At 50.9% G+C, this 25,224-nt stretch overlaps 9 protein-coding genes across 9 annotated transcripts; 7 read left to right on the forward strand and 2 right to left on the reverse strand.

Annotated features, from left to right (window-relative positions):
- Positions 1-723: 723 nt before the first annotated feature.
- On the forward strand, positions 724-2,315 carry VTN77DRAFT_6386 (uncharacterized protein; the record flags this gene model as incomplete). Its single annotated transcript, XM_069422658.1, has 7 exons — positions 724-801; positions 861-895; positions 958-1,043; positions 1,098-1,452; positions 1,748-1,997; positions 2,051-2,217; positions 2,285-2,315. The coding sequence occupies 7 exons, from the start codon at positions 724-726 to the stop codon at positions 2,313-2,315; spliced, it is 1,002 nt and encodes a 333-aa protein (XP_069281296.1).
- A 1,213-nt stretch (positions 2,316-3,528) lies between these two features.
- On the forward strand, positions 3,529-5,267 carry VTN77DRAFT_6387 (uncharacterized protein; the record flags this gene model as incomplete). The annotated part of the gene is made up of 2 exons (XM_069422659.1): positions 3,529-3,558; positions 3,627-5,267. 2 exons carry the CDS (start codon positions 3,529-3,531, stop codon positions 5,265-5,267), a joined length of 1,671 nt encoding a protein of 556 aa, XP_069281297.1.
- Positions 5,268-6,125: 858 nt separating this feature from the next.
- VTN77DRAFT_6388 (uncharacterized protein) lies at positions 6,126-6,680 on the forward strand (the record flags this gene model as incomplete). Its single annotated transcript, XM_069422660.1, has 2 exons — positions 6,126-6,180; positions 6,277-6,680. The coding sequence occupies 2 exons, from the start codon at positions 6,126-6,128 to the stop codon at positions 6,678-6,680; spliced, it is 459 nt and encodes a 152-aa protein (XP_069281298.1).
- Positions 6,681-7,142: 462 nt separating this feature from the next.
- On the forward strand, positions 7,143-9,107 carry VTN77DRAFT_6389 (uncharacterized protein; the record flags this gene model as incomplete). Its single annotated transcript, XM_069422661.1, has 5 exons — positions 7,143-7,251; positions 7,321-7,489; positions 7,555-7,599; positions 7,663-7,762; positions 7,812-9,107. The coding sequence occupies 5 exons, from the start codon at positions 7,143-7,145 to the stop codon at positions 9,105-9,107; spliced, it is 1,719 nt and encodes a 572-aa protein (XP_069281299.1).
- A 934-nt stretch (positions 9,108-10,041) lies between these two features.
- Positions 10,042-12,512, reverse strand: VTN77DRAFT_6390 (uncharacterized protein; the record flags this gene model as incomplete). Its single annotated transcript, XM_069422663.1, has 7 exons — positions 10,042-10,175; positions 10,305-10,380; positions 10,443-10,631; positions 10,699-10,984; positions 11,037-12,051; positions 12,120-12,262; positions 12,508-12,512. The coding sequence occupies 7 exons, from the start codon at positions 12,510-12,512 to the stop codon at positions 10,042-10,044; spliced, it is 1,848 nt and encodes a 615-aa protein (XP_069281300.1).
- A 1,189-nt stretch (positions 12,513-13,701) lies between these two features.
- VTN77DRAFT_6391 (uncharacterized protein) lies at positions 13,702-15,662 on the reverse strand (the record flags this gene model as incomplete). Its single annotated transcript, XM_069422664.1, has 2 exons — positions 13,702-15,593; positions 15,653-15,662. 2 exons carry the CDS (start codon positions 15,660-15,662, stop codon positions 13,702-13,704), a joined length of 1,902 nt encoding a protein of 633 aa, XP_069281301.1.
- Positions 15,663-16,438: 776 nt separating this feature from the next.
- Positions 16,439-17,857, forward strand: VTN77DRAFT_6392 (uncharacterized protein; the record flags this gene model as incomplete). Its single annotated transcript, XM_069422665.1, has 4 exons — positions 16,439-16,481; positions 16,556-16,659; positions 16,718-17,778; positions 17,836-17,857. 4 exons carry the CDS (start codon positions 16,439-16,441, stop codon positions 17,855-17,857), a joined length of 1,230 nt encoding a protein of 409 aa, XP_069281302.1.
- A 2,154-nt stretch (positions 17,858-20,011) lies between these two features.
- VTN77DRAFT_6393 (uncharacterized protein) lies at positions 20,012-22,820 on the forward strand (the record flags this gene model as incomplete). The annotated part of the gene is made up of 3 exons (XM_069422666.1): positions 20,012-20,017; positions 20,209-22,578; positions 22,653-22,820. 3 exons carry the CDS (start codon positions 20,012-20,014, stop codon positions 22,818-22,820), a joined length of 2,544 nt encoding a protein of 847 aa, XP_069281303.1.
- A 964-nt stretch (positions 22,821-23,784) lies between these two features.
- Positions 23,785-24,231, forward strand: VTN77DRAFT_6394 (uncharacterized protein; the record flags this gene model as incomplete). The annotated part of the gene is made up of 3 exons (XM_069422667.1): positions 23,785-23,813; positions 23,880-23,988; positions 24,073-24,231. 3 exons carry the CDS (start codon positions 23,785-23,787, stop codon positions 24,229-24,231), a joined length of 297 nt encoding a protein of 98 aa, XP_069281304.1.
- Positions 24,232-25,224: the final 993 nt, after the last annotated feature.

A 25,224-nucleotide genomic window follows, 5' to 3' on the forward strand; every position in this document is an offset into this window, starting at 1 on the left:
TCTATGTAAACTCAGGGGCCGGAAGCACCGGTGATTTCCAACGGCGGTAGGGAGTACTCCATACATGTTGGAGACAGGCCGGTCAGCTCCTTGCGCTCTCCCGTCTCCCACATAGTGACTCGCGAATATAGGCCTGAGCACAGTTGTATCGGCAACGCAGTGCTGGATGCACTGCTCACATGTCGAATGATGGGGAGGGCCAACCCTTGTGGGGACTTCCAGGGGGTGACAGCTGCAGCGTCTCCCACTCCGGCACGGAATTATTGCTAGAGGTGGTCTAGTCTCGTGGGACCAAAGAAGCTTCTTCTAGAGACTGTAATTTGAATGCATTAGCAGAGTACAAGAGACCAATTAGCGGCCATCATGGAAAACAGTTAACACTTGAACCAGATAAGCTTGTTTCCCTTTTCGGTTCCTTGCTCGTGCCACTAATGCAGTCGCATTCCATATGTGACATGCTGCAGGGTCAGTACTCCGTACGGAGTACGGAGTACAGATATGCAATACCTTCCCGAAGTCACTGAGGGAGGGCAACAGGTAGTGCGACGGAGTAGCCCGACTAATAGTGAAGGCAAGGTACTTCGGTCATAAAGAGCAGCAAGCCCATTACAGCACGTTCTTCCCTATATACCACAATCTCATTTTGTGTGCATTTGCCTTATTATTTCTTGACTCCAGATCCTGTCTCAGAGTTGTGCCTCTTGCCTAATTTGTAGCTTGATAATGGCATTATCTACTACACAACATGATCCCGCTGCACAAGATCATCACATTCAACCAGCGATTGAAGTTGATGCCGAGGTTTGTGAAATCCAACCTGTTTCTCTGCTTGACAATTATTATTTCTAATGGGACTCTAGGCTACTGATAATGATTCTACTTATGGGAATGAACTGTAGGTTAATTGATGGATTTTCTACCCTTTGTTGTGGTTATGTGGCTGACTGCATATGCCAGCTCGACCTACAGTGCCTCTTTAACGTCTTCTGCACTGGATTACCGCCATGAGAATGGCAGGCGCTACCACAGTTACCGCGATGGCAGTAAGGATTATCCTTAAGGACTTAAATTCTGCAGTCCCACTAATTGACCACAAGGTTATCTCCTACCTAATGACGAGGAAGAGTCTGATCGCCTAGACATACTGCATGAGATGTGCCTTACAATCATGGGGAGGAAACTATTTCTTGCACCTATTGGCGCACCACAGCGAGTCATTGACCTCGCGACTGGGACCGGAATATGGGCAATTGAATTCGGTGGGTCATTCAACTCGACTCCTACATTTCTCTCCCTGACACTTATGTCGCAGCCGATCAGTTCCCTTCTGCAGAGGCAAGTATCCCTCTACTACATACAAAAGAAACGGCCAGGAATCATAGCAGTGGCGCAGGAGGATATCCTGGAGAAAAAGAAGGAACGCCCGGCTAAGATATTTCCTTCAGGTTATTGGTAACGATCTGAGTCCTACCCAGCCGACCATGTTAGTAAAAAAACTCTTCCCCTCTGTTAACTAAGTATTGAGGAATACGCAGGGTTCCGCCAAATCTAAGATTTCTTGTCGATGACATTGAATCTGAATGGGTATATGAGAACCATCCATTTGACTTCATCCATGCTCGTTATCTGTGTCACTCAATTAAGGATTTCAGGAAGTTGTTGAAGCAATGTTACAAGTAAGGTTGCCTACATACGTACCTAATCTAACTTTCACTGAGGCTTTGCTAACCTAATGATTTAATGCTAGCTGTACCAAGCCTGGAGGCTGGGTAGAATTTCAAGACTACGATGGAGTGCCCACTTCTGAGGATGGGACCCATAAAGGCACCAGGATTGAGCAGTATTACAAGGAAGTATTAGGTACTTTTGAAAAAGCAGGGTATCCTACACGACCAGGGCCACACCTTGAAGAATGGTTCCGTGAAGCAGGGTTTGTAGACATCCATGTTCACAAATATCAGGTGCCTATGGGAGTCTGGCCTAAAAATCCACATTATGTACGTGGAGCAGTCTTCTATATATTTGAACTACTACTAACCTCAGCTCACAGAAAAGAATTGGGACTTGGAATCTACTGCAGGTTGACCAAGGTTTTGAGGCTGGTGCTATGGCTGTCTTGACAAGATTTGGGTCATGGACGCCTGAGGAGGTGACTGTTCTTGCAGCTGGAGCTAGGGATGATGTCAAGAGTCGCAAGATTCATCTACTGTTTCATTTGTGAGTTGATTCTTTTTTGGCATTCCTTGCCCTCATTTAATGCCTCGAGATCTAACTGCTCGTATAGTTACGTCGTGTATGGTCGGAAGCCTGAGTGAACCGCTGCAAGAAACTTGCATCAGAACCGACATCTCTCGTCTATTTTGACACGGGAATTTCTTTTTTTTCTTTATTTACTGGACTTTGTTGTTGGTTAGTTCGAATTCTTGCTAATAGTTGTTATGCTAACTTGGGCCTATTGAAACACAGTCATGAAATGGACCCATTGATCGTAACAATCACAGGTAATCTGCATCCATCGGAGAATATGTGAGCTTTTTTGTTTTTCTTCAATGACCATATTCAGAGGGAACTTTCCTGATGCCATGTGACAAATAACCGATATTCTTCTTGCTAAGTAGGGTGAAAATCAATTCCTCTACTTATTATTAGTAAAAATTAAGTTTATAACTTTCTTATATTAGGTATACACAGTATTTATTATCTACTTCTGAGGTCGGCTCCCTCCTTATATTCCTTACTCATGTTCTTGCTATACCCTTTCATATTTGTCTCCCTTGCTGATGCATATCCCTTACTAAGAACCTAATATATTTCCTTTACTAATTTATATATCTGTTTCTAATAGGGGCTAGGCAGATTTTATGAATTTGGTGTATTATGCCTGTGTATATATAGATATATAATATTGCTTTTTACAGCCACATGACAGTGTGTACAAACGGAAAACAATCTTTTATATAGTATAGGGGATAGGATGATAGAGGAAAATTTATAACTTTGATAAAACTAGCTGTATATAATAGCTATAGTTATAATTATAAAAGTCATTACTAGTGTGCGGGCTAGCCCATATTGCTGACTCAGCTTTGCTCTCGTCTTCTGATTGGTCCATTTGTTGTTCATCACATGACTCCTGTTGATACAGCTCGCGTGCCTTTCTCTCTCTTCCTTCATTTCTTCCTTCCCCAGCGAATCCTTTTTATGAGCTCCTAGTTTCTAGACAGCAAGGCTTTGGCCCTTCACAACTAGGCTAAGAATACAGATAGGGTGTGCTGATGCCTACCAAAAGAGTGACACTGACACCGCTAGCGGAAACTCCCGCGGGGTTCAACCCCCATCGCACCGTTCGCTCCTCGGACTCTTCCGTCGCGAACACTCCCGACTTGGGTTCTGCTTCTTGACCATCCTTCTTGTCGCGCTCTTTCCAGACTATTTGGACCTTTACGTCTCTACTTTTTGGCCTTTGTCTGAGAGTGATGCTCGTACCATCCAGACCAAGATTGCGACACACCATTGGCGATTTTGAAGATGGTTGACGGAACGGACGGTTCCTTGCACGTTGGTACCCTACCGCTGGACGACTCAGGCTCGCATATCATATTAAATATAAGCAATCTCTTCTCTAGGATCTCGAAAAGGCATACTGCCCCCCGCTGGACCCGGCGTTGTTCAATGCAATCGTCTCCGATTTTGATCTTGCGAACCCCGAGCACGTGAAGCAGCTCCATGAGACGCTCGATGCCTTGAAGGTCACCGCGGAAGAGCAGCAAGATCTACCCTTCGACCCGTCCGGTACAGGTGGTCTGGGAGCTGCCGGCGTTTTGGACGTCGATGGTATCGCCTCTGAACGCAGCGCCTCGCGAAACGATACATCGGGATCGCGGGAGACAGACATCACGAGTTTGCAGTCAGATCTCTCTTCTTTGGGTATCGAGCAGAAGGACACAAAGAACAGAACGGATAATGTCCGGCGACCATCATACATCGTCAGTCCCAACGGGTCGCTTAGTCTGACTGGCATGACTGTGGAGGAGAAGACTGCCTATTTGACGGAAATGTTCCCATCGGTGGACGTCTACACTATCAAGCATACGCTGATGAAGTGTGACAATGACGTGGACCGATCAATGGACGTTCTACTCAACCTGGCTTTCTTCGAGGAACAAAATCCCACTGACGACGGAGACAAGATCTTCATTCCGAAAGGTGTCGACGGCTTTGCTGAGGGATCTCCTGGGGTCAATGGGAAAAAGAAGGGGAAAAACAGAAAGCAAAAAGTCAATAATACCCTCTCCGGAACGTCCAGCCCCAATTCAGAAGCTGCGTCCCCCCAGTCCGAAGCCGCTATGGTTAATAAGTGGGATGCTGGCAAGAAGGATGTGGAATTCATATGCTCAAGAACCTTCCCGGTCCTGCAGAAGGAGGCCGTTACATCTGCGTATCACTCGAATGGTGCATCTCTTCCCGCTACTATTCATTTCCTAGCAACGTCTCATGCACCCAAGGATGATGCCTCGCGCAGTGACGACCCTGTCACAATTGCACAAGTTGCGGAGCTCACGCAAGAGTTTCCCACCATCCCGTCTACAACTTTGGAAGGACTGCTCAAAATCACGAGGAACTCGGTTTCTGCCGCCAGCGAGCTGGCAGCAGCCATGATGGTCCAGCCCTCATCGCCTCAATTATCGGATATCATTCGTATCAATGCACCGACTCCGGTTATCGATCAGAAGAAACCTGTCAGACCTCCCGCTAGTCCAAGGGTTGCTTCCGACTACGATAGCGCTCAAAATGCTGCCAGAGCCCACCTTGTCGCTGGCGCTGAGGCGTTCGCAAAGGCGTCTGCGGCATATCGCCGGGGCAAATCGGACCGCTTGATGGGTGGTGCAGCGGCATATTACTCCGCGGTCGGCCGAGATCACATCGAAAGGGCGAAGAGAGAAACATCTGCTGCCGCAGATGCCTTGGTCGATTCACAGTCGACCTCCGATGTCCTTGATCTGCACGGGGTGTCTGTGCAAGATGCTGTCCGGATCGCAAGTGCCCGGGTCTCGCAATGGTGGGATTCTCTGGGAGATGCCAAGTACGCACCAGGTGGCGGAGCTGCTCGAACCCCTTACAGAATTGTCACCGGAGTCGGACGACACAGTCGAGACGGCACCTCGCGATTGGGACCGGCTGTTGGCAAGATGCTGGTCCGAGAGGGATGGAGAGTCGAGGTTGGCGAAGGAGTTTTGACAGTCACTGGCATGGTTCGGCGTCGTTGAACAGTATTTTTCTTGGCTTTTGACATTTTTGGTGATGTGAAATCTACGTGATGTGTTTTTGAAGAGTACTGAAGATACCCCTGCAGTTACGCTATTTTTGGTGATAATGTTTTCTACACATTTCTGCAGTTTTGGCAGTGATTTTTGATTCCATCCGCTCTACGTCGAGATCATGGCCTGCATGAAGAATTGGCCAACCTCCTGGAATAGGAACAATGTGGAATAAGAGCCCTTGGACTTCTTGTTCGTGGCTGAGAGTAGCGACGTTGCAGTGATTGATTCTAAATGTTGCGCTCTGTAATTCCCCCCGCAAAATGACGTAAGATTACGCGGGATTTGGAATCTTGCACGAGGTGGCTGAGCGACACCAACAAACATCAATAACACTGTCATTTTGAACTACACCGGTGTATTATCATTGTTTATCTCATTCGTCGATTTGGGCCTCAGTTTTACTAATCTCAGTGCTCCAGACGCNAAATCCCACCTATCGAGCCCCTCCGCCTCTTATTTAGCTATACCAATCTCTACACGGAACTCTCCACTCGAGAAGATACAAAAGCAACCATCGACCCCATGTATTTCCAGCCACCCCGACTTAATCCTTTCCGTCAACAATTCTCTCGCAGTACCTCGGTAATTCGAGCGATACCGTCTCCGACACGAACACCATCGATCAGACGAACTATTTCCACAAGAACAGCGGCTGCTGCGCGATCGCTGTTGCAAAATAGTCGACCACTCCATACGCTGCCCAAAAGAAGTCGTGCACCCACTGCCACGAAAGTTCTGAAATCCGCGTCTTTCATATCAATCTTGGGATCGCTCTTCGGTTCCAGCGCCCGCGCCGAAGACAATATGTCTTATCCGGATAAGAGAAGTGAGGACGAGTGGAGGGCGGTGCTCACTCCTGGTATGTGGTGTCTATCTACGACATTCTCCCTACGATCGCCATCTCTCGTTTCTGGGTCATCTCATACTAATAACTGATTTTGTTTTCCTCTTCTAGAGCAATTCCGGGTCCTCCGCGAAAAAGGCACCGAGCCCGCGTTCACCGGCCAATATGACAAGCACTATCCCTCCAAGGGCCTCTACACCTGCGCGGGCTGCGATGCCCCGCTCTACAAGGCCGCGCATAAGTTCAATTCGGGCTGCGGCTGGCCCGCGTACTTTGACTCGGTCCCCGGTGCCGTCAAGAGACACGTCGACCGGTCCTTCGGGATGGAGCGCACCGAGATCGTCTGCAGCAATTGTGGGGGGCATCTGGGACATGTGTTCCAGGGCGAAGGGTACCCGACGCCGACGGACGAGAGACATTGCGTGAACAGCATCAGCTTGAAGTTCACCGAGGACGAGTCGAAAGCGCTGTCGAATGAGGGAGAAACGCAGCAGAAGGCGAAGGAGAAGGCTTGATTGATGTCAGAGAAAAGTCGTTATATATATTTTATCCAGTGACTTCCCTGATGGAAGTATGGATATTGGATGAGTTGAAGCTTTCGGAGTCATAGATTGTATATTTTGCGGTAAAGATGGCCATTTTGCCAGATCAGAATACTTATTGGGAGGACAGATATGGGTATATATGTCCAATAAGCTGCGTCTTGATCTACCATGGTCGCTATTGAACGACTCCATTTACTGGTTGTCTGCTTCGCCACCCCAGCCTGCGCAGGCGGCTCTCCCGGTTGCCCGCAGTGGCCCAGGCGGGCAACTTAGTTAATCAGGCCATCCCCAGGCAGTCAACTAATCCACTCTCGCGACATACCCCAAGCGTCTCAAATTAATTGACTCCTCTTCATCTTTCCCTCGTGTCTGCCAACCTGCTCCGACTGGCATTCTCTCCTCACCCTCGTTCCTTATCCTCTTCTTCCAGCCATGTCTCGGCGCCCCACCCCCGATCGGGCTGCGCAGAACCAGCAGGTGATCAAGAATCTGCTCAAGTTAGAACACAACAAGATCTGTGCCGATTGCAAGCGGAACAAGCGTGGGTAGCCTCTTCTCCCCGTGGCCTTATTAAAATGGACGCGTTTTCGCTGACTTGACTCTGATTTAGATCCACGATGGGCCTCCTGGAATTTGGGCGTGTTTATCTGCATCCGCTGCTCGGGCATCCACAGGGGCATGGGCACCCATATCAGTCGAGTCAAGTCTGTCGACCTGGATTCTTGGACCGACGAACAGCTGCAGAGCGTGATGAAATGGGGCAATCTGAGAGCGAACAAGTCCGTAACCACATGCTCTGAAGAAAGCCGTGAATGTACGGAGTACTGACGGATGTTGTGCGTAGATACTGGGAAGCGAAATTGGGGCCGGGCCATGTTCCCTCAGAGGCGTAAGATCTATCTTCTTATTCCCGGGGTCCATCTGGATTAATGTTCTGACGATACTCCTACAGCAAGATTGAAAACTTCATTCGAACAAAGTACGAATCCAAGCGATGGGTGATGGACGGACCCATGCCCGATCCCTCCACCCTGGACGGTGACGACGACGTTGTAAGTCTCCCTCTTTAGACCAATATCAGCATACTAACGTGCTTTTCAGCCCCTGGCTGTTGTGCAAGAGAAAGCGAAACTGGAGCGGTCAGCCTCTCAGCGTGTATCCTCAACCTCGAGCCAGCCGCCGGCCCGACAACAAGCACGACCGCAGTCCATAGATCTTTTCGGAGACGATGACATCGTGACTCCTCCCGCACGACCCAACACGACAGATCCCCCAGCAGCAGCAACTCGTCCTCCTCCTACCAAGACCTCGACTCAACCAGCGGCAAAACACAAACCGGCGGATTCATTGCTAGGATTGGATTTCTTCGGCAGCAGCCAGTCCACCCCGTCCAGTCGCTCAGGGAGCACTGCACCCGCCTCCGGCGGATCTACGGGAATGTCGCGGCCTGATCTGAAGCAGTCCATCCTGTCTCTCTATGCAACGGCCCCAAAGCCGCAGCCAGCCCCGGCCCAGCATGAGCGGGCGTCTTCTTTCGGTAATCTGTCGTCTTCGCAGTCCCAGTCGTCGTCAAATTTGGGAGCCTTAACGGATGCATTCAGCGGGCTAAGCTTCCCGGCCACGAAACCATCGTCCCCGCCGCCTCAGAAGGCACAAGACACGTCTCCTTTCTCCAACCTAGCGAGCTTCGCCAGTGCAAAGTCTCCACCTGCAGCACCAAAGGTGACATCTGGCGGTCTCTTCGACAGTATCGCTTCCAACGCGGCCGCAAAGCCTGCAGCGGCACGGACTTCCTCAACCTCCTCTAATGGTCTTGATTTCAGTTTCACTAAGACGAGCAGTGCAGCAACGTCGAGACCAACGCCCGCACCGTCGGCTACGAATGATCTGTTCGACCTAGCATCTCCGCCAACGACGACGGCGTCTCCACCTCCTCCCAAACCCGCATCTCCGCCATCTACTACGAATGAAAACTCTGTCTTCAACCTCTCATTGTCATCATTATCCAGTAAACCCGCACCGAAGACGACAGCGACGACATCTACATCGACAGTCACTAGCATGTTTTCGTCCGCGAGCATAGACCCATGGGGCAGCAACGCATGGAGCACGCCAGATCCGACTCCAGCATCGTCCGCCGCCCCGGCAGTTTCCTCGCTGGCCAGCACGATGAAAGTTCCCGATACGTTGACGGCCAACGACATCGGTGCCGGTTGGGGGGCACCTACCAAAGCTGCTGCTGCTACTACTTCTACTACTCCCACGGTAGCCGCGGACGAAGACTTCGGCGGCTGGACCAGCGCCGCTCCGACGTCGAGCAACGACAACACTATCAGCAAACCCGTGACGGGCTTCGGCGGGGCTACCGATGATCTTTTCTCAAACGTCTGGCAGTAGAGTTGTCTTGACTTTTTTTGTCTAATACTTGGGATTTCTTTTTCTTTTTTCTTTCTTTTTTCCTTTTTTTATTTCTCATTTTAGTTAGAAGTTATGTTTATGACATTGACGTGGAGTACATACACACAATACATATTGCATATTTTTTTTGGTCGATCAATGAAGAAAATCAATTAACTTCTGACTCTCGATATGAGACAAATGTATTAGATCGCCTTTATATCCAGGAAGGCGTACGTATGGATGTACATAGATACGTAGATAGTAAGCTTAGATTCAGGTAGTGCATAGTATTTCAGGTTTAGGTAGGTAGGTCGATAGGTCGATATTCGATATAGTTGCCAGTTTGGAAGAACGGGGAGGCGGGGGGAGGGGGTGGCGCTTGGAAGAAGATGGTATATAGCTACAGTACATCCAGTCCTTCAGGTATTCATTATTTTTTGTTTTTTTTTTTTGATAATATTGTCTCAGTCAGTAGTAATGGTCATCATGGTCTGTACAGGTACAAGTACAAGAATCGCATTTTCACAGACAGATCAACAATTCAGACACAAGTCAGAGTTATCGTCATGGCAGGTGGTCATCGGTCATCGGTTATCAGTCATCAATTATGTTATGTTAGTTAGGTATTCGTTCGTTTGTTCGTACATACATGAACATGGAAAATTTTCACTATTTTTGCTGTGATTGCAAATGTTTTTTGTTCAGAAGATCCCTTTTGTTTCATTCCCTTGCTCTTTCTTTTTCCTGTGTTGTTGATCGATCGATTGATTAACTGATTAATTGATTAACTGACCTACCTATTTCCCATGCGAATCATAACTGAAAAGGGGTATTTCGTATCGAAAGAAAACAAAATAATAACCTCATCAATGATACATGCATGTGTTTAGTTTATGTTATGTTATTCGTGACTGTGACTGACTGGGTCTCGTCACGAGGTGGAATCTCCTGCTCCAGAACCGGAACCAGAACCAGAACCCGACGCTGTGCCGGAGGAAAAGGAGAGATCGGCTCGGCTTTCGTTATTGACGGGTTCGCGGGGGCGAGTCCATGTTCGGATGTGGCCTGTATATTGTTCGTGTGTCAGTGTCGTCGTACTCATGTCGTACTCGTACTCATTACGTATAATAGGGATAGACAGTATAAGACAAACAAACTGGGTCATGGATCATATTTCAGCGGGATAGTACTAACCTTCAAGAGAGGAAGTCAAGATATAATCCTCATGGAATCCAAGCCAGCAGATCGGGTCTTCGCCAACGACTTTGGACTGTTTTCATTGTAGCTGCATTAGTGACATGTCTCTACCATAACATAATGGGATGAATCTACCATAATCGGAGGCAACAGCGCCGTCATCTTCCGCGGTTCAACCGGGTGGTGTATAGTGTCCTCCTCGTAGTCGTCGGCCTTTTCTGTTCGATCAGAATCGGACCGCACACCGGTGCTGTCCGTTCGGTGTCGACTGAGGTGGTGTGTGCTTGCGACGACGCTGTTTCGTTGTCGGGCGCTGGTTTGGTGCTGATTGAACGAGAAGGATCAGCATTGAAAATGTCAAACTACCACTCCTTCATATCGACTGACATACCGCTTTCGGACGGTGGAGCATCCCAACGTTGAAATCCCACAGCAGCAGTCGGCAGTCATCGCCAACACTGCCAAATCGATAGGTTCGCTCGTCACACCTCCACGGGTCAAAGGCGACCGCCGAAACCCACGAGTTGTGCCCCTGACACCGGGCAACGATCTTCCGTTCTGCGAGAGACCATATCGACACCAGATCATCCTGGCCACCAGTGACAATGTATTTGCCGTCTGGAGACCAGCAGACGCAGATCATTCCACCATAGTAACTGGGGAAAACGTCCGTTACTCTGTAGTAGATAGGTCAGCTGATATTCATGTTGGGTGCAGTGCCAAACTTACTCCTCTTTCAAGTAATTGATAACCCGTAACGTTCCATCCTCCAGAACCACAGCCAGATGCTTATGGTCTGGCGAAAAAGCAAACTGATTGATCCGTTGGTTGGACACCTTCCACACCGCTACCGGATTGGTCTTCTGATTCCTGGAATTCACCGACTTCAGGATCTGCATGGCTTTCCGTGTGGACGTGCCAGCCTCGTCCACTTCCGGCGTGAAGAACGCGTCATCCTTTTCCTTGTCGTAGACGACCAGCTGCCCATTGGCATGCGCGGCCAGAAACAGGTTCTCCGACCCGGGGATCCATTTGATATGCGTCACCGGGCTGTTGTTGACAACTCCGTTCTTGTTGATGCGGGCGTATTTCTGGGATATGGGTTCGTACCAGAGTATATCGCCCGCTGAGGATCCCATGACAATATCGATGTGAGTCGGTAGCTTCGTCAATTCGTTGACATCGTGGCACAACATGTGCGCTTTCGTAAATAGGATCTTCGCTAAGGGCTCCTCCTTGTTCTTAGCACTCAGATCGAGCCACTGGAACGCGCGGTTGATGTTCGCGAATGCGAAGAGTCCATCAGGATTCCTCTCCGCCAGGCGCTTGGCGGCGGACTCATGCGTGATGACCCTGGACACGAAAGACGAGCTACTCTTGACGATGTTGTTCTTCGGTTTCCGTCGTTTCAGCCCGTCCTTCGCTGAAGGCACCGCCAGCGCCGGATTGCCCTCCCCGAACGCAGGCGCAGACGCATTGCTCCGACGGGCGGAGTCACTCCCACTTTCTGACCGCCTGCCTTCTCGCTCGCTCTCCTTTATGATTTTAAGGTCCGATGAGAGGGATTTGCCGTTGTAAAGATTGGGCGAATTCTTGCGCTGGCCAGTTACGACAAGGGAGAGTTTCACTCCGGAAGTCGGAGGCGTCGGGATCGTCGCGAGAGGATTAGGATTCGTGACTGGGGCTTCCGATGGATGAGGAGGAGGGGTGGCTAGATGTAAATCATCCACAAGCTCATACGTTCCTGAAACCCAGGGTTCGTGTCAGCGGTCTTTCTATCGCGCCCAACTCAGTCCTGGCTGCGAAACTCACCCTCTCCAACCTGAAGTGGACAGCCACCCTCGGGATGGCTGATAACGTTGTTGGTTTCAATGATAGGCACCGCCATCCCATTTGAAGCGCCCGCCGCGTAGGCGACGGGAATCGAATAGCGAGGCGGTGGAGGAGGTAGGACGCTATGGAAAATGGCAATCAGTAAAAATCCGGGAAAAGTCGCCCAGTATTTGTATTGGGGTGTAGAGAGTTAGGTAGGCAAGCTGAAACGTTTTGTAGAACAGAATTGGCTAAGTTTCCGCGTGTCACGATGCTGCTGCTTCCGCTGCCGGAGCCATCCCGTTGTAGAGGCGTGGGATGGACGTATGGAGGTAGACCAGTCGCAATGAGGGAAATAATTAGCAGGTAAGATAAGATATGCACTTACAACATGGTTGCAGTGATTCAGTTGACACTATGAAATCTCAGCGTGGGGCGAGGCCAAGATAACGAATGCACGATAAACGACATCCGTCTCACCACCAGCAACCAGCTGGTGGCGTGATCGATCCAAGAACAATGATCAGACAAAAGATAGGCCCACGTGGGATCAGATTCAGGCAATGGCGTGACAGTCTGGGCCCAGAATTAGTAAAGTCGCTTTTGACAAATCGCAGAGTATTCACACAGTATTCACGCGCACAGGATGAAGTGAAGGATCGCAAACTGCCCAGGTCCCGGCTGGGAGCCACACTGGATTGCTGAGTTTTTTTTTTCTTTGCCAATGTGATCTCTATCTATTTCCTGTGAGTGTTCGCTCAAGCGACACAGCGAACCGGCAAGCCGGCATAAGCCGCGGAACAACCGGGAAAGAGGAACCACGTTCTTCAAGGGCAGAATCACGACAGCTGCAGGGCGCTCGGCGATACTGGAAGATGGGAACTGGAAGAGGATCGTACACCAGAAGAAGACCAGATGAATTATTAATAAATGCGGGAGAGTGCGGAGGAGACTCCGAATGGGGAGGGGACGGGGTTTCTTCCGGGGAAATTAATAAGATAGCTAACTAGGCGGCTTTCCTGGGGGCTGGGGAGCTTGGGATGCCGCGCGGCGTTTTTACTTTTTGAGCGACTAAATGCGAGGGCAATAATTGGGCCGTGTCACCAGCTGCTTGCTGGATAGGATAAGCTGGAGAAAGCACTATTATACGGGGTGACGTCAATTCGACATTTCTGAGACATCCAGATACGAAAGGCGAGACTAAGGCACGAGACAAGTTGAGTTGGAGCGTCGAAATCCGGGGTAACACAGCTAATGCGAATAGCTGGAGGCCCCCCGCGGAGCCGGAGTAGCGGCGCAGCTGCAGCCGACCAGTGCTTTGGTTGGCCAAGTCCACGCAGATCACATACACATAGGACCGTACATATAAACCCGACGCTCTCTGGCCAAAGACGCAATATTGCTCTCTTTTCTCATTATCATCATGATTCTAGGGTATCTACTCGGCTGTATGGTTTAAAGTTAAATAGAAACAAAGAAAGAACAAGAAACCTAGTCCAAACTACGCTGTCATCACCAGGTGCATCCAAGTCTCGTTTCCGGTCCAACGAAGAAATCGCCCTCAACACATTGACGATGGGAATCACCCCCCGCTACCGCTGACTCGCCGCCAGATAACTACTGCTGCAGCGCCCGCGCAGACCACTGCGCCCAGGGCGATGCCCCAGGCCATCCACTTGCTCTCCAGGTCCTCCTCCGTTCGTGGAAACGTCGAACTGGGCTCCATCGCCGCCTCCGCGATGTGCACAAAGACCTCCTGGATTGAATTCCACGTCACGCTCACATGGAGCGGCGGTCCAGGCAACCCCAACCGTGCGGTGTACTCGTGCGGCTGGCACTCCGCCCGCTGCGTCGTCCGGTCCAGATCCGCCTTCAACGCAAGGAACACGCTGGGAAGCTCCTCGAGGTGTGGGTACTTGGCTCGCAGGGCGGGGATGTAGGCAAATGAGTCCGGGTCGGAGGAATCGTAGGTGTACGCGATCACATCACACTGGTCGAGCAGCTTCGTCTGGTTCTCCAGTATCGCGGGCTCGAGCTCCCCGAGCTCATCCAAGATCAGATAACACTGTTTCCCGCCGGGGAGCTCTACCGTGTTGACCGCCGTTCGGGGCTGGATGGTTGGGTGGTATGTCGTGCTAAATCCGCGCGACAGAAAGGCATCCAGCAGGGACGACTTCCCCGACCCGGGAGCACCCAGCACATGACAGAGCACGACGTTGCGGCCGACCCGGCCGGGTCGTCGCCGTCGTTTTCGAGGCCGGGTGACCTTCAAAGCAGCCGTGGTGGATGGGTTACTGCGGTCCGACGATTCAAACCCCAGGTAAGCCAGGTATTCGAGGGTCGTTTTGGGGGACATGAAGGTTGTCATGCTCCACTGGGCCAGCCAACCTTGGAGAGTGACATAGCCGGCCTCATTCCGTACCGTGGACGAGGGAAACGAGCCATCCGTCCATGAGCTGGGCAACCCCGGCGTTGGAGCGAAGAGCGACGCCAATTCCGAGTCATTCAACCCCCCATCGTTGTCCTTATCGGAAAGAAGGAAGAGATCCACGAAGAAGCGGTACCCCTCCGGCGACAATTCGGCAGACGAGAAAGGAGGGACTTCGAACTTGGGGTGGAGATACGTCTCCTGGAGCGATAGATTGTCGGTGTATTGAAAAGTGCGTAGGATGATCCACACCGTCTCGTGACGCCCTTTCTCTGCATACAGTTTGTTCAAGTGGAGGAAACCTCGAGAGTCGATGCCAGAAGGCGTGACCGAATCTGGATACGTCTTCTGGATAGTCTCCTTGATGTGGACGAGATCTTCCTGGCTCAATGGCTTCCCGAAACATTTCATCTGGAAGTCTTCAATCTCCTTGTCCGACAGATAGCCATCTCGGTCCTTGTCGCACAGGTAGAATATGCGCTGTAAGGCAGCGACGGCGGCAGGCTTCAGAACCGACTCCTTGGAATCAAATAGCGGCGCAATGGGGTGGGTGACTGCTTTCTGACAGAGGAAGAAGGCTTCGTTCACGTTTCGATGTTCCCGAGCGCTCGATCGAATGCATGAGTCGATCTCTTTGAACTCCGCCATCAACGGGAGCATCTCCTCCTCAATGACCTGGGTATCACTGCCTTCCGCGCCCAGGTCGGATTTGTTGGCACAGAGCACGACGGGCACATTGACCCCTAAGGAGCGAAAATAGGGCAGCCAGAACAAGGCCACTCTCTCGTAGCTGTAGTGATCCGAATAGACCAGGAGAATCACGTTCGACTTTCGGATCTCCCGCGCCAAGTTGGCTCGTTCTTGAGGGAGGGCGGACGTGTCCACAACGGTCGTCGTCGTCACATTCTCGGGCGTTCCGATGGTAGGAGGGATAGTGATCTGGGGGAGCACGGGCTGGATCTTATTTGTGACGAAAACTCCCTTGACCAAGGAAGTGATCAGACTGGACTTGCCAGTTCCTTCGTCCCCGCAGACGCAGATTCGCACTGTAGGGAGGTGCATCAGTATTGGGATCGACCAAGTCCTCGGCCCCAACTAAACATACCCGTAGCCATCCTCGAGAAAACGGGCGGAAGGGACGCCTGCTCACACTGTCTGTTGCCAGAAGATACCCATCACGATTGCATAGATCTCAATGATGGCAGCGAAGGCTCGATTTCTAACGGCAGTTCCTGGCCATCCGTCGTGTTGCCTGGTAACTTCCCGTAAGCTCAATTAAGCCGAAGCAGTGGCGGAACAACATGTGGCCGGTCGGAGTACGGCTGAAGCATGACGCATGAGGCCTGAGGCACGTAACCTCAGTCAACTCCTTTATTCTCGACCTCATATGCATACCTAATTCACTGGAAAATTGTATTTATTACTGCCGGCTTGAACCTACCGAAACAATGCTCTTGCTTCTCGCATCCATGCCTTCATTGCATTCGGATCCGTTGCTTCCGTGGCGGGAGCTCAGCCGCTTTGGCGCATCCAAAGTCTGTTCCGGCGTAGTTAGTTACCCTAAGTAGAACTTAGTGACGAACTGTTAATTAATTCCGTAGGCTTCCATCACTGCTCAGCTGTGCTACCGCCGCTGACGCAGCTAGTTTTATACAATTGTCGATCTTCAACTGGCCTACCCTCAGTTGCGACTGTTAAGCATAGTCACTCAGCTGGCTGTCGTTGCCGACCCCTCAGCAGTCTGGCCCCAACAGCCTAACCTTGGAACTGGCCCTCCTGCGCGCCGCCATATATTATATTATTCCCGTGTCATCCATCACCATCCACCACCCAGACTTACCTTGGTCTGCAGCTGCCTGCCACTTCGGAGGCTACGTAGCACATCGCAAAAATGCCTCTCGGGATCCACAACCCACTGCCCTCGTCCATGAGGAGTACGTCTTGTCTTCAGCCTGTTTCCGAGGAGTTTCCCCGCAATCCGGATGTGCCGCTAATTGTTGCCTATCAGGCGAGTGTAGGAAGGCTGCAAAGATCCTCGCCTCGTTCATCGACCCCCGACAAGCCTTTGGCCCCGATAAGATCATTCCCCCAGAAATTCTGGCGGGCGCAAAGGTCAGTCGCATTCGGAAGCGATACGATTTTCTTGTAAGGCTGACCAGCTGCTTTTCAGGGTCTCGCGATCCTCTCCGTCTTGAAGGCGGGATTTCTTGGCTCTGGTCGTTTCGGCTCCGGTGTAGTCGTTGCTCGACTCCCCGATGGCACATGGTCTGCACCCTCGGCGATCGCCACGGCTGGCGCAGGATTTGGAGGACAGATTGGGTTTGAATTGACCGATTTTGTGTTCATTCTCAATGACGCGGCTGCTGTTCGCACCTTCTCGCAAGCCGGGAGTATCACGCTGGGCGGAAATGTTTCAATTGCGGCAGGGCCGGTGGGAAGAAACGCCGAAGCTGCTGGTGCGGCCAGCGCACGAGGCGTTGCGGCGGTCTTTTCGTACTCCAAGACCAAAGGGCTGTTTGCTGGCGTCAGTCTGGAGGGGAGCGTGTTGGTCGAGCGTAGAGATGCCAATGAGAAGTTGTACAACAGCCGAGTGACCGCCCGTCAACTGCTCAGCGGCACCATCCCCCCGCCTCCAGCAGCGGAGCCACTGATGCGGGTGCTCAGTTCCCGGGCGTTTTCGGGATACAATGCCCCAGGAAGCTATGGGGACTCGATGTACAATGACATCCCGATCTACGACGACAACCATGACGATGTGGTTTGGGAGGGTCGCAGGGGCACGGCGTACGGCGAAGGAGTGAGAAGGGACCGTGCTGCCACGTATGATGACTATGAATACCGCGACCGGCCTCGTCGTACCACATGGACCGACGATGTCTATGATCGCCCAAGCACCGGATCCCTGAACCGATCCTACACGACTCGAGCAAATCCCTCGGAGACGTTTGATAGCATGGCTCAGAGACGTGGTTTTAACGATGATGGGGATGCCTATGCGAATCGTTTCAAGCCTTCTCGTCCAACCGCCCCGAAGCCCTCCTTTGGCCAGCGACCCGGGGCAGCGTCGGAAAGCCGCGAGGACAAGGCGATCGCACTCTACACGTTCGACGCTGACCAGGAGGGCGATTTAGGGTTCAAGAAGGGCGAGATCATCACGATTTTGAAGAGGACCGATAAGGCGGAGGATTGGTGGACGGGGCGGATAGGCGATCGGACTGGTATCTTTCCGAGGTAAGATCCTACTGCGATTGACGTGTGAAGCAGATCGGTCACTGACTCGCCATATAGCAATTATGTTGAAGTGCTGTGAAGGGCGACCGTTGAGGTATTGACCCTACAAGAGCCATTTTGTATAGCGCCGGGTTCTACAGGATGGAGCTAGGGATGTTGCAGTGATGGCACAGGTTTATCTACACGCAACATTCCCGTCGATACAAAGGCTCTGTCGACTCACAATTTTACCACTACGACACAGGATTCCCCAAGGTTGCAGGACTGGAGTTCTTGACTCTCGGGTACTTTTCATTTCAGTTGACCTGATTTCGCTATTGACACCGAAGTTGTCATTTCTTCTTTTCTTTTCTTTTCTTTTCTTTTCTCTTCTGTCTTCTTTTTTTTTTCTAGCATTCCGTTGGGATCGGGGCATACACATTCGTCTGTGCTGCTATCTAGGTCTTCTTGCGTGAATATTTCTGTGTTTGTTCCGACGCGTTCGTATTCGTATTCGGTCTGTTTCTCTCTTTCTCCTGCTTTTGTTATGCTTCGGATTGACGCAGCGAGTCTTCAAATTGAGTTTTTCCGTTAGACAGGTTTTTTGACAGATTGCCTTTGGCGTCTTCCATCCCAAATAAACGAACGTAGAGCCAGAAAAGAGAACTGTAAAATGGTGGTTCCTAGATTTGCAAACATGTGCCCGATGGATTGGAAGCTTGGCGGTGGCTAAAGATAGAAAGGCCCCTTCCCGTCCGCCGTGGGGTCACGGGACGGGAGGAATAAGTTTCCACCCCCCGCCTCGCAGCCTGGTAGGATGATCTCTGCAATTCCAACAAAGGCCAGGCCATGGGAGAAAAGGATGAATAAGGTTACTATGTAAATAATAAATAGAATAACTAGTTAGCAATGCTGACTGTGCTTACGTGAGCGCCAAAGGGGAGGTACGCTAGGACTGATTATTACAGTACTTTTATGCTGGAAAGGGGTTGTTAACTAGCGGACCAAGGACGGGACCTAATGAAGTTGAACCCAAGGACCGCGATTGCTCCAGTTAACCACTACCTACCTCCACAAAGGCATCTCCTGAACCAGTGACTGGGAAACAACAAGATAGCTGCATTGTTGGATCAGTCTGATTAGTTGGCAAGTAGTGATGATGCGAAAGGCTTCTATTTAAGGATCTTGGAGGCCGTGGCAGCTGCCTACGATTCTGGTCCAACCATCATTCTTTTATCGACTGTATAGAGTACAGGGAATGTCGACTCCGTATAGCTGGGAGATGGAGTGTAACACGATGATTATCTATCTCTATCTATTTGTCTATCAATGACTCGCATCCCGCCGGTTCCTTTAGTTTCACGGACTCCACGTGCGATCCGCGGACGGATGGCCCGCGCGGCAGCGATGATAACAATAACAATGGGTAGATAGAGATACTGTCAGAGGACGCCTGACAATGACCTCCTCTGGCGGAGACTACTAGCCTTAGGCAGGGCAGGCAAATGGCCAGGTCATTTTCATTAACATTCTATAATAAGCAGTAATTACGGAGTATACTAGTACTGCCTAGCTTCTGGACTAATGCGACCGTCAGCTCAAGTTTGGGGAAGGTCGAGGCTGGATGGTCTTGGTCATCAGATCATTGTCTCATTTTGTATGTATGACTGTACATATTTGTATGTACCCTGTCGTGAGCCTGTCAGCCCCCTATCTACAGAGTACTGTATGGATGGTCATAACGATTGAGGCTGATGGCCAAGCCTTGCTCTGGACTGGATTGTTCAGGGATAACAGTGCAATGCACACTGAACACTCTAAGCACTCTGCTCGTTCTGCAGTAATCAGTAAGGTGCTAGGAGGTCTGGGGTAAGAGGAAACGACCGCATGTTTCGCAGGTGGGTTGGTTGCACCCGCGTCCAAGCCAAAGCCAAAGCCTAGGCCTGTCAATTCCACCATCCAACCAACCGAAGGCGCCCACTCCACCTTCACGAAAGTTCCTCGAATGCCCTCCTCTGCTTCCCTTGCACTGCTGGTTATCTGGTAAAGAAGAATCATCATTGTCATCCTCGATCTTTCCACTGCTGTCTCTCGGATGTGCATGGCCCGCTTCTGTCCCTCCTCGCTTCGATGACCGTTCGTCCTTGCTGTCTTCCGGCCCAGGCGGTGCAGCAGCTACCCCGTATACGGCGCTCCTCCTCTCCCGCCTCCAGGGAGCCTCTGCCGTCTCCTCTATTTCCATCGAGCCCTTCCGATGCAGGTGCGTGATTCGATCTGCTTCTTCCTTTTCTATCACTCCGCTTGCACCCACAAAACCTTGGGGATGCGGGCGCGTCCTTCCATTCTCCGACAGAAGCCCCCCGGTCAACCCAGGGCGTTACACAACTGCTCTACCTGCTCTACAAATTAAGTCTATCTGGTGCGATCCGGCTAACCTCTTCCATTGGGTAGGCCTCTACTAGCTCCTACGAGACCGAAGGGGGGTATACCACGAAGAAAGGCCATGTTCCCCATCTGTCGATAAGTGATCCAAGCCATCATGTCACCGAAGCAATTGGGTACATGTACGACGATGATTACGATAAAAGAGACTCGAGACGATTAAGCTACCTGTCCTCACCTCTCAGCGAAACGCCCTCGATGCCTTCGCTCAGTAGCGGGACCTCGGAGACGCACGACCGTGCGGGGGAAACCTCCACCGACGGGAATGATCGTCAGCCCACGGAGCCATCACAGCCAGAAAGAACGAAGGCACCCTCATATGAGCGCAAGAGAGCTTCCCTCCACCAGACGGCATCGGACACGGCCACGTCCTCTTTTCCGCTCAATGATGTCGACTACGAATCGAACCCGGCCGCGGTGGCCCAGGAACTGAGCAATCTCGCCGCCATCCGGAGGATGTCGATGGACGTCACCAATGACCCGGATCTGCCGTTGTTCAGCAACTTTCAAGTGCCCTCGCTTGCACCTTCGTCTTCCGCGGACGAAAATGACGCGTCTCGATTATTCTGGGTGCCCGCTCGCCTGCATCCCGAGCTGGCGCCCATGGAATTCAAATCCTTCCTCGAGAGCAAAGCAGAACAAATCAGGCGGCGCTCGGGCGATTTATCGGCCGGTCTGGGACTGGATCGACAGGGATCGGGTGGGGGCCTACGACGAAAGCGATCGATGTTGTCGAGACAAATCGACAATTCGAACGGATATACCGATGGCGCGGAGAGGCTGGAAAGGAAACGATCACAGCGGGGCAAACAGGATACCCTCAGTCTGAACTTACATGATCTGGAGGCGCTGGTGGATGACTCGAAGCAGCTGAACAGAGAGGCGCTCGCTCTCCTAGGAGGTATGCAAAGTCTCGATCTATCGGCGAATGAAGACAAGCCGATTCTCCCTCCAGCTCCTCCGGGCCACAGTCTCAAGCGCTCGACCAGAACCCAGTACAGGAAAGGCAGCTTGAAGAGAGGCGAGCGACTGCCATACTCGAAGCGAATTGGCCGAACGACGGAGACAGCAGGAGAAGAATCGACCTCGGGCGCGCCGTCTTCCGAAGAACGACCATTCAAAGGACTGACTCGCGCGTCGACCGATCCTGGTCTCGGCGTTTCAGAAAAGACTTTACAACGATACCAAACAGCATCTAAGCCGGGAAGCACTCCGAACTCAACTTTGGACTCTACACCAGATCAGAATACATCCGCAGAACCCTCCCCTCAACCCCGACAATGGCATTCCCGTATTAGCTCCAATGGGCGATCGACTTTACAAATTCCCCCGTCGGAGCAAACGGTGCCACAAATCGTTGAGACCCCTCCTCCTACTCCTCCAGTTGAGAGCCGAGCCAGCACAACACCATCCATCCTACAACCAGAGAGACCATCTTCCCATGATGCACAATCCACTGCGGCATCTTCCAGCCCTTCCTCAATTGATCCCAGTAGCCCACGACCCAGGCGGCCAACTCTCCAAAGGCAGCCACAGACTCTTAGCGATATTGCGTCAAATCCAGCACCCCTCCCAGGCAACACTAACCGAACGGACACCTTGTCCGTGATTCCCACTTTCACAGAAGATAAAAAGAGCGAGAGTAAAAAGTCCAAGGACAAGAAGGACGGCGAAGGAAGTCGGAAATCCAGCTGGCACTGGCTCCGCGGCACGGAAGAGAAAGAGGAGAAGAAGGAGAAGAAAAAGGAGAAGGACAAAGACAAAGACAAGGACAAGGACAAGGACGGTGAAAGCAAAATAGGGAGATTGAAGCAGTCCTTGTCGGTGGAGAAGATGCATGACAAACGCGACGATGCTCGCGTCGACCAGAGCTCCATCGACAGCGTACCCCGAGGTCGGGAGAGTCTAGTTCTGGAGCGACCTGTTGATCAGAAACTGGAGGAAGAACGCCGGAAGGAGAGCGCGCGAAAAGCATCCGGTGACTCGAAGAAGGAGAAGGACGGCCTTCTGTCTACGATCTTCGGCGGCGGAAAGAAGAAGAGCAGTTCGGGAGAAGGCCACCACAAGAAGCATTCGTCGCGCAACCTCTCTCCGGATCCTCCTGCCCGGGAGCTGATACCGGATGTTGACTTCTGCTGGACTCGATTTCCGATTCTCGAGGAGAGAGCCATATATCGGCTGGCACATATTAAACTGGCGAACCCCCGTCGGCCGCTATATTCTCAGGTTCTGCTAAGTAATTTCATGTACTCGTACCTGGCCAAGGTTCAACAGATGCACCCGCAGATGGCGATTCCGACGTCACCAGCGCAGAGGGCGCAACAACAGAAGGTCAAGGACCAGCCGGAGGAGTACACCCAGTACCAGCGATATCAAGAGGTCAGTACTTTTCCCGTTGTCTTGTGTCTGTCTCTTATTCTTTTAATTCTTCTGTCTTTGCTGACTTTCAACAGCAATTTGGCGATAACTCCTACGACGAGTCCCAAATGTACGGTTATGAAGGGAGCCAGCAAGGCTATGAAAACGGAAGCGTATACGGACCAGGGCACCAGCCGTATGGAGAGTCGTATTCGTCTTTTGGCGATGCGGCGCAATTGGATGATGATGACGATATGTGGTAGACGTGAGGCAAGAGCACTTCTTTTGTCCGGTGATTATGAGCGTGATTCTGTCTGCAGAAGCAGGGGGCGAATAGACCCTTGTTTTTGTGATTCGGCGGGGAGTTCCTCCTTTTGGTTATGAATATGCATCTTTACATACTCGTGAAATGCTGTTGCCGTCAATCGCACAGTCGCAATTTGTGCTTGTACCTTACTGCAGCACCGTTATACCTCCGCAGTCAGATCTTTTTTAACTGGCTGTTTGTTCTCTTCATTCTTTTTTTTTTCTGCTGATTTTTGTTTTACGGCGTCTGGGCATAGCATCCCGAGGGAAATTGTCTTTTCTTTTCTTTTCTTTTCTTCTCTTCTCAGCCTATTATTTTCCAGATCCGCCTCTTACGCTCTGTATTCTCCGTCTAGTTTGTCTCTGCCTCTGCCTTTCTATACGCTGTGACGTGACGACTGCTACGGTCTTATTCATCTAGCTCCACCCATATTGTGTATTTAATCTCACGCAGTCTACGTATGTAGCCTCGTTAGACTTGGGTCTGCGTGGGGAAGTGGATGAGCGCGATGAGCGCGGTATAATGAGTAATCCTGATGATACCTGTTCTTGCCTAGTCAGAAGCAATAATACTTGATGAAATTCAGGAGATGAACCTAGGACGTAAGATCTTATCTCCCGTATACTCCGTATACCCCCGTATGTCGCATCACGTGACCTGTTTCAACTGCGCTCCGCAACCGGTGTTGAGTGACATTGCCTGCCTTGCCGCCTGCGCCTTCGCCGTCGCTCATATCACAGCCACTTTATTCAGCAATCAGCCTGCACCTGTTTTCTCGATCGATTCGAGTCATTCTGCTATTTCTGATATATCTCTGATACCGTGACCTGTAAATCAAAGAAGAGGAACCCGGGTGTACTCTAATCACTTTCTCAGAAGACGTTCTGACCAAGTCGTGAGACACCATTATCAACCAGGACATGATGAGCGACGCCTACGAGAGGGAGCAGTATGTCTTCGACCCTGCTATGTTACGCACCTTTAATATGGACCTGTCTGCTAACCTGGTTTCAAGACAAAACAACGCCCTCCTCAACTCCCTCGCCCAAAAGACCTCGGCCCTGAAATCCGTCACGATCGATATCTACGACAATGCGCGGAATCACGAGACGATTGATAGCACGGTTCGTTTTCACCTTTCACCTCCAGTGTATTCACAAGACGGTTGTTGATGTTGTTGATACTGACTGTTTTGCTGTGGTTTCCAGAGTGAAGTCTTCTCCTCCCTCTCAACGAGCCTCCGAGGCAGTGCAAGCCGCTTGACCCGCGCCGCGAGACAGGGCGACAAGGTCGCTGTGTTGAAGGTTGCGGGGATTTGTATTGGGGCTGGTGTGGGTGTTTGGGTTGTGTTGGGGTGGATCTTCTAAGAGATACGACACTCGACGAAGAAGAAATCGATCGATCGGCTGTTTGACTTGTAACTTTGCATGTAAGCAAGCGATTCGAGGTTCATCGCGCGCAACACACGCAACCGAAACCCACAACCCAGCCCCGACGGGCATCTATTTGGGTGTGTTGGACGGAGGGAAACATTCACATTGTCATTGACATCGACGTTCGATTGACGACTCTTGCTCTTACGTCTTGCGTCCTGTGGTCTGTGGATTTATTTTATTTCAGCGGCTGGGCCGCTCGTTGATCGTGTATTTTTTTTTCTGGCAGGGAGTTCCTTGACTTGGCTTGGCTATAGGATCGGATCTGGGATCTTTTTATACCTTTTTCTTGTACTTTTTTTTTGTTTCTTATTTGCATCTCATCAGCGATCATCGTGTCGCATCTCACCACGTCGAGCGGTGACTTTACACTGTACAGTGCGCACACTGTGTTAATTATACAATTCCATCCCCGAGCTTGCGAGGTTGCGAGGTTTGCGAGGTTCATCATCAGGTTCTTCACGTCAACCAGATCAATTGCGGTTGCGATCTGGTTTGTGTCTGGCTTGTATCTGCGAACTCGAATGGACTGGGCATAACTGAACATAACAGAATGTATAACAAATAACAAGAATATATGCAGACAGTGAGTGAGTGAGTGAGTGAGTTGCTTGACTACTATCTACTATACTATACCACTGTTGCTACTGTTGTTATTATCTCGTCTGCTTGTACATACATACAGTACAGTATATACATTATAGGACATACAATACAATACAGGACTTGTTTTGGACCTGTTACTTTTTTTTTCCCCTTTGCTTTCTGGTTTGTCTTATCTCCACCTGTTTAACCTTTCTATGTTAACTCTTTACTATTTTACTAGTACTACCTAGGATTAATAAGCTTAGTCTTAATAGGCTCTGAGGTATATGTGTACTGTACTATATATCTTCTTATTTTTATTTCTATTCCCCCCCCCCCCCC

Source organism: Rasamsonia byssochlamydoides (genome assembly GCF_041956645.1).
Source record: "Rasamsonia byssochlamydoides strain NRRL 3658 unplaced genomic scaffold VTN77scaffold_5, whole genome shotgun sequence".
Lineage (NCBI taxonomy): Eukaryota > Fungi > Ascomycota > Eurotiomycetes > Eurotiales > Trichocomaceae > Rasamsonia > Rasamsonia byssochlamydoides.